The sequence below is a fragment of the Spea bombifrons genome, chromosome 2 (genome assembly GCF_027358695.1).
Source record: "Spea bombifrons isolate aSpeBom1 chromosome 2, aSpeBom1.2.pri, whole genome shotgun sequence".
Taxonomy (NCBI): domain Eukaryota; kingdom Metazoa; phylum Chordata; class Amphibia; order Anura; family Pelobatidae; genus Spea; species Spea bombifrons.
In genome coordinates this window covers 134,782,092-134,790,596 of record NC_071088.1, presented here as the reverse complement: position 1 = coordinate 134,790,596, position 8,505 = coordinate 134,782,092, and the positions used below count along the sequence as shown (strand labels likewise).

The 8,505-nt window shown below is 42.6% G+C and overlaps 1 protein-coding gene across 1 annotated transcript; it reads left to right on the top strand.

The window, feature by feature from the left end:
• The first annotated feature begins 619 nt into the window (after positions 1–619).
• On the top strand, positions 620–8,414 carry ANKRD42 (ankyrin repeat domain 42). Its single transcript, XM_053456103.1, has 12 exons — positions 620–752; positions 1,086–1,252; positions 1,637–1,744; positions 2,498–2,617; positions 3,529–3,664; positions 3,994–4,194; positions 4,727–4,852; positions 5,470–5,575; positions 5,681–5,850; positions 6,674–6,800; positions 7,074–7,215; positions 7,823–8,414. Exons 1-12 carry the CDS (start codon positions 620–622, stop codon positions 7,928–7,930), a joined length of 1,644 nt encoding a protein of 547 aa, XP_053312078.1. The 3' UTR covers positions 7,931–8,414.
• Positions 8,415–8,505: the final 91 nt, after the last annotated feature.

Genomic DNA, 8,505 nt, shown 5'->3' with positions numbered 1-8,505 from the left:
AGTCTTGGTTTTACATTGAAAAGCACAATTAGAGCCATTCTAGGCATCTAGTCCCTCCATATTTTCTAAAATGTCAAGCTTTTCACTGAAAATAAACCTGAAATTATTGAGCAAAGAATAAAAATGTTTGTGTTATAATTTTGTTTTCAAAAACTCATATCGTATGACGGTTATTAAATTACCGGTATATTTGAGATGAAAAATCCTGTCTCAGCTGGTGACAGTTGCTGGATCCAAGAACGCAACCGACTCCACCTCCTGATTGGCTGCTCGTTTAAACAGGAAATGATGTCAAATATGGCCAAAGGAAACTGAACTTTCGCTTGTTTTTCCTTTGAAATATCTTAATAAAAAAGTTTACATATAGATATTTTTTTACTCTTAATAAGTTTATTTTTGGTAACAAAGACACTTTCATTCCCATCACTGTATGTAAAACCTCCGGTGTGTGACGTTCCTCTGTATGATACCCCCCCCCCCTGCTCGTCTCTATTCCGTCGTATTGTGTACTATCTCTTGTAGGATTATATATGTATATATATATTTTTATATATATATATATATATATATATACCAATAAATATATATATAGCGCCATCATATACCTCAGCGCAGTACAATGGGTATAAGTAAAAGGTTTTGCTGGGCTCGCTCTCCTGCTTCGTGTGGAAGTGGGGCTAGGCACGTGTGGGGTCTTGCATTTGGGTGGGCTCAGGCTGCCTTAAATGAGCTGAGAGTAAGAAGGGGAGAGGGTATGACCAAAAACTGCTCTCCTGTCTGGGGCAAAAAGGAAAAGTGATCCAGAGACCCCGGCCTGCAGCGCTTCCCCCGGAGAACCTGGGTCGCACTCCGGGAGTTCCTAGGTATGGGTATCAGTTTTACCCTTAGCTGCCAATGCAGCAGATTTAACCCCTAAATGGCAATGCATTGTGAGACCGTACATGTACCGGCTTTGTCGAGAAGGGGTTAATGCCATTACAACTATGTTCTTCTTACTATTTTCTACTATCATATGTGTACTGATATGAAGTCTGCTTGATACTGGCTACGGTCAACCTTTCAATGACGTCCACTTTTCCCAACAGAGGGCCAGAAGAAGAAGAGAAGCTACAGTAGCATCCACGAGGCGGTGAAAGCCGGAGACGTGGAACAACTCGCCATCTTCGTGAAAAGTGGAACAAACATCAACGAGGTCGATCCAGTCCATAAGTTCACGCCGCTCCACTGGGCTGCCCATTCTGGTAGCCTCGAGGTGAGGGTGTATGACAGTATTCTCATCTGGAGTGACTTTTAATGGACCAGAGTCAGATGAAGCGTTACATACGCCTGGGGATATAACCTCCCTCACCGTCTGAAAAAGAGACCTCTGAGGTCTTACAAGCTCTACAATTTACTCTGTGTTGTGGAAAAATATCTGCGCTTGAACAATAACATCAATCTCCGTTTTTGTGGATTGGAATTCAATAAACGGATCCAGTACTGTAGGAATATTCCTAAATACAGTGAATTAAGCTGTGTGATATTTTCCAATACCCCTATGACGTAAACACGCGTGGTTATGTTTCAGTTCATTTCCACTTCTAATTATTGATCTTTATATCTTCTTTTTTTTTGTTTTATTGCCTATTTTTTGTAGTGTCTTCATTGGCTGTTGTGGCACCGGGCGAATGTCTCAGATGTTACAACAAGAGGTTGGAGCGCAGCCCACCTGGCGGCTATAAAGGGCCAGGATGCCTGTATGCAGGTGCAGTAAACCCATCATCCAGTTACAGAACAACTGAATCCATAAAGACCACAATAGTTTTTTTACCTTAATTCTATCATAAAATGCAGCAAATCACCTATTTTTTTAGAACTTTTTTTCTGACGTACATATTGTCTAGAAATAAAAGGTTATTGGAATCTGCAGTAGTATTAGTGCCGACCAACCTGGAGGTGGCTAAAATTCTAGTTGAAGACCCTTTAATTATAACCGTTTGGGGGGGTTTTGTCTGGTCATTGTTCTATTCTGGTTATCAAAAAAAGAAGATGGGTGCTATTTGTAGTTTAAATACTAAATACCAGCCCCAAGCACTCTCCATATGTTAAACACCGTTATTAAGGGTGCTGTTCCACATATATTCATTACACTCTCTAGTATGTTGGCAAGTTAACCGTAGCAGATCTGTCGTTTTGGTACAAAATCTTTTGATAAGCCTGTATGGCAATGACCTATCAGTGTCCGCGTCTGTGTCACATGACAGTCCGGCTGAATGAGGCAAGAATTGAGTAAGTAATCATAGCTGGGAGAGTTTCACCAGGAACAATGTTTCTAATACTGCATTTAGTTATTATTATTATTTATTGTTTTATATGGCGCCGTCAAATTCCGTAGTGCTGATACCAAGTAGTGAATTCAGCAGAGTAGGTGGAACTGCACCTTTAACGTCCTTTTAAACTCACGGTCGCGTGTCGCGTGTAGTTATTGCATTTTGTTTTACGTGTAATTCTGTGGCAGGCGCTGGTTATTAACGGAGCAGACCTTTTAGCCAAGGATGACCGGCTGTGCTGTCCCGCTCATCTGGCCTCGGCCCATGGACACTCATTCACTCTGCAGACCATACTTCGCAGTGGAGTGGTGAGCAAATATGTCTCGTATCTGACGCACATGGATTATTTAATGTGTGTAAAAATACAGCCTGCAAACCGGATATCACATGTATAGAGAAAATTCCTTTATAAACGCTAAGCATGATCACATGGTTCCAGTGCTGCAATCAATGCATTGGAATAGACCATGACTAGTATAAATCAGCTGCTTTTTACATATATGTTCATTATGATGTACTATTCATAATGACAAAACATGGATTAGATGATTTCTACATATTGGTAAACATTGTACTAATTATTATTATTATACATTTTATGAATAGCAGGCACTCCTTTCATTAAGAAAAACGTGGTATGGTCCAGGTAGAGACCAACTGTTTAGTCCAGAGCAGCTTGACGTTCAAGGGTTGTCTCTGGCATGTTATATGTATTGTATTGATATAATATGACATTTAGGATATTATGTATATACAGGGCCGGCCGAAGACTTAGCGCCGCCTGGGGCGAGGTTTAAAATGCCCCCCTGCCGACGCGGGGGGGCGGTGGCATTTTAAACTTCGCTGACGCCATTATCCCCCCCCCGGTACTTACCTTTAAAGAGTCCTGCGGCGAGTCTCCCTGCTCTGCCACGGTGCCGGTTTGTAATGCCGAGCGCCGGAAATTGACGCCACTTCCGGCGCTCATCATTACAAGCCGGCACCGAGACTGAACAGGAAAACGCGCCGCAGAGGAGAGAGAGAGGGGCGCCGAGCGGGTAAGCGAAAACTACTCGGCACCCCTCTCTCTCTCCTCCGCTTCAAAACAAACAACCAAAAAAAACGCTTGGGGCGGCAAAGTGCCGCCCCTTCTAAAGTGCCGCCTGGGGCAATTGCCCCAGTCGGCTCCATTGTAGGGCCGGCCCTGTGTATATATGTAAAGCCGTTGGGTATTGAATAGGACACCAACACCCCCGATAGAAGTGGCTGGACGCCGGTTCACTACGCAGCCTTCCACGGAAGACTCGGCTGTCTTCAACTACTCGTAAGGTGGGGAGCGACTGTAGAAGACTGTGATTACAGTGGAAACACTCCAGGTATGTGTACACAAGTGCCATAAAAACACCTAATAGTACATGTAGCAGATGGGTTTGATTGGACAGGGCAGATTACCTTAAACTTACCTGACCCGGAGCCTGCAGCAGCTGCCCTCCTCCCCTGTAGACCGACATTTGTAGCCACCAGTATATGAAAGCATCACTGTTAAATGCCCCCAAAACATTCCAAGATAATCCTCCAAGAACACTTCATTGTCATGTAACACAAAACGAGGCACTAACATGATAGAAAGCACAATGAATGTTTTATCGCTGTGCAGCTAGACCTTTATGCACGTTGCTAACAGATATTCTGTGACTGCCCAAAGCACACTTAGCCGCCATGGAAGGACATCTGCATTGCTTAAAGTTTCTACTCAGCAAAGTGGCCTGCGTGACTCAAACTCTTGAAGCAAGGAACAACGAGAGAAGGACTCCAAAGGAGCTGGCCCAGAGATTCTTTAAAGACGATATTGTTCGGTATATTGAAGGGGTAGAATATGAACGAGACCATCCAGAGGAGCAAGAGAGTGAGTTCATTTCCGAGAACAGTCTACCTGTACCTTTATGATTTACTATAGGTTGATCTTACGTTACCCCTATGGTTGAAGTTTGAAGGGTCTCCACGTGTGGACCTTTCTCCTGAACCCATGGAACTGTCAAACATACTGGTTGGACTCACTGTGCTCATGAGAGAGAGCATGTTGTAAGACATTTTTGGATAGGATTGAAGACAATCGATGAGAAAAAACTACTAGAGAGTCACCGTTAGTAGAAAAGACCATAGAGAAGCCTAAGTAGTCTGCCCATTGCATCCCATGCATGTTTAAATTTCCATACTACAGTACCCACTACCCTGTATCTACTACCCACTAAGCACCCAAATACAGCCCTGCTGGAGCATACTTAGTGTTAATTACGAAACTTACATGTATTGGCATCATTTAGCGCTTAAACACCTCTAAAGGAATATATTGTATTCAATATACTGTTATAATACATAAATAATACAAAAAAAAAAGTTTCAGTTTTTAACCAGTCTTTTGGGGATTTTCCTATTAGATTTGGCATTTCCAGCCCATGTTGCTGCCTTCAAAGGTGACCTCGTAACCCTTAGGAAACTGGTGGAAAACGGAATAATCAACATTAATGAACGTGATGACAAAGGAGCTACTCCGCTGCACAAAGGTAAGACTTTTTTTAATTAATACAAATCTTCTGCTTATACACCCCAAATCGTTTTCAAAGCTTAAATGCTACATATGAAGTCGAAAAAGACTAGAAATCCATCATCCAACAGTGTGGTTTTTGCGGGTAAGTTTGCTGCTTGGCTGATTTAACTCGACAAACACATTTTAATATAGCGAGGGAATGTAAACATGCATGGGATAGACATACGGCTCCTGAATCTAAGACGAGACCAACCACTGATTACGGTCTGAGTCTTTACAGCAGGAGGAACGGGCAGACTAGACGGGGGCCGGATGGGTCTTATATGCCATCAAATTCTATGTTTCTAGCTTGTGCGTTAATATAGATAAATAACGCTTAAGTAAAGCCAAGAAGACTTCTTCAGCAGGTTCCCCAAAAAGTTTAAGGGTTTTCTCATAATTTCATGAGCACCTTGAACATCTCCCGCCAGGCATACGACGATTAAAAGGATCCATATGATTTGTCTTAATGAACAAATCTGATGTGTTTTCGTAACTGAGATAACGGTTTCATGCGCTCTCTGGTGTCCTGCCCTGCTTTCCGAGCGTCTGAGAATGCGTTCACACGGACTAAACACGCGCCGTTCTGAATAGCTGCAGGGCAAGGTCGCATAGAGTGTCTGCAATGGCTCCTGGAGATGGGGGCCGATTACAACATTAACAACGAAGCTGGGGAAACTGCAAAAGACGTAGCTAGAAGGTAATATATTCATTAAAAATGATTCTAAGTATTCCCTAAAAATAAGACCTTTGCCGGGACATTTGGGAAGGCTTTTTTTTAATAATATCTTTATTTTCCTGGCAGGTTTGCCCAGCTGGCAGCTGTAAAGCTCCTCGGGGGCAACGCAGACGTGGATTCAGACGAGGAATTAACCGACGACGATCCAAATTACTTTGAAAGACACGGAGTGGAGGGGAGCACTGATCAGCTCGACGATTTAAATCTGAGCGCCGGGCAGAAAAAGCAGGCACGCGGTATGTTAATTACAGTCGTTCCGTAAAAATGCAGAATGTCCGGTATTGTTTATTCTCTGAAATTTTAACTTTTTTAGGCCTGAATAAAACTCAAAGAGAAGCATCAGATGTTTAGTTCTCAGTCTGCAAGATAAACCTACCAAGACTTTGGTTATTAGGGCTTTCGCAGAATTACTAATGTAGGTATTTTGATAATATACAATCTAACAGGATCTGCCTTAAAGAAATGAATAGTGTGACAGTCAGGTTAGTACCTGTGTTGCAACAAAAAGATCCATTGTAATAATTTCCGTGACCAATGGGGTGTTACTTGAGATGTGATTGGCTGGAGCACAAAATCTAAAGGGAGAGAAAGGTGAGCTTGACGGATTCCTTAACATTTGTAACAGCGCGTCAGGTAAGCTCTTACGGAGTTCTAAATGATGTGTCTGTAAAGTTTATTATTTAAATATGTAAGTAGAGGGAAAAAAAATATAATGATATAATATATATATATATGAAAACATGTAGTTATTTAGCAGGTGGAAACAGAATCGGAGGGGCTTCCGTAGGTACAAGGACAACTGATGCTACCAAGCCCACTGAAACAAAGCGGGAGAAAAAAAATGTTTTGATCCTGGGAAAGAACTCGAAGGAGGATGGTTAAAATGTCCCAAATTTTTGCCTAATTTTAAACCGTCTGTTCACCACCCCTTAAACGTCTGAGCCTCTAGAAAATGCTCCCTTATACAGATTCCCATCCTGTGCAGCAGACTACTGTCCCGGGCAGGTATTTCGGTTAGGAGACTGATATAAAATGTCACACAAGTTATTTCTCTCACAGCGAGGGCTTACAAAAAGCTGAAGGAACTCGAGAGACTGATGGAGATCGCAAAGAACAATTACAAGCATCTCGGTGGCATCCTAGAGGAAGAAAGCCAGAAGAAGCGAGAGCAGAAGGAATCCGAAAAGTAACGTCGGAGACTCCTAAACACTTTTATACTGTCTCCTAATCACAATATTCCACTTCATAGCTGAGACAATTGCAACATGCGTTACATGGGGAAAGATTCAACTTGGGTTTCTTTTCTCCATTGTATATTTACACAAAACCTTAAGTAAGCTCAACATGAGTATAAGTGTTGAGCACCACCCCCCCCATTGATCATGACAACTGGTTTTGTATTATACCTTCATAAAGGTGCACTATATTAACAGCTATCTTCCCCCCCCCCCCCCCCCAGTAAGATAAAGGAGCTGGAAGAGCAGCTGGAATATGAACGCCTGCGCAGGGAAAAAATGGAAATCAAGATGGATGAATACAGGGTAGAAATTGCCCATCTCAGCCAGTGTCTGGAAAAGATGAAGCCGCCATCAAACCCATCTGTAAGTACATCCCTGCTCAGAGCGTTTCACTCCCACTCTTGTTGACCAAGAAACAGTTTTGACAATGGGGAAAAAAAGACTTTGGGACTTAGATCACAATGCTCTTAAATTGTTGGGACATTAACCCCTTCACTAACCTATAGATGTGTACTGGTACATCCACAAAAGGTGTGGCAAGATTACCCTTAGGACGTACCTGTATGTCATGCGTTTTTCACAGTGGCGGGGATCTCTCCCTCCCGTGCAGCCTGGACTTCCCCGTCAGCTTAAGCCAGCATCGCTTAGTTCCTGCTGACCAATTGTGTGTAATGGCGCTCGGCGTGAGTGCGAGTACGCTGTTAAATAAGGATCGTGAAATCAGACATTCCCTTCCGGTAGGTGTCACTTCTGATATCCACCAGACATCTTTTGGAGGAGAGCAGAGACAGACCCTGCTAGGATCTCCAATTGCTCCCCCGCTGGCTGATCGTGCGCATTGCGGTCAGCAATGCCAGGCTACAGCGCCCTGGTGTGACAGTAGATGACTGATTACTTTTTTTTTAAAAAATTTCTTTAGAAAATTGACTTTTTAAGCATGTTTATTGACTTTTATTTTATGTTTCTCAAGGTGGTAAAACTGTCTGACGAGTACAAAGAAAAAAAGAAGGCAAAGAAAAAAACTCCTGCACAGCGCATCCCCAGCGGTGTCTTCATGAAAAGAGGCATTGAGAAATGATTGGGGGAATATCTGCAGATTTCTATACTAATGACGTTATGGGGGTGGGGATATAGCAATGTAGCCTAATTTTTATATTTTTTATTTCATAAGAAACTGTTCTTCTTGCTTTAAGAAAATCATCAGAATTGTAGAGAGCAAAACACAGCTCCTGATGTTGGAGGCGGAATAAACATTTATTAAATGGCCAACCTAAAACATATTCAAATGTCAGGGGAGTGAGGAAGGACATTCTGCAGCAGCATGAGACTGCTATTTGGTTTAGTATATTTTTCACTTAACAGAATAATGGCAGCACATTCATCCCATTTCATTTTACATTATGAAGGACCAACCCCACTGAGCGTCAGCTCCAATGAATAGCTTGGCAGGTCCTGAATAAAGTATGTTTAAGTCAGTGAAATTTCTCGGAAGTCACTTTGCTTAGAGAACTATACATTATTTGTACCTTTGTATGCTGTATTACAGGGCCATAACTAGAAACCATGGGGCTCTGGTGCGAAAATCCCCCCCGGGCCCCCCCAACTTCAACACCTAGTATATGCCACTATTGCCCCCACACACAACTGGTCTGC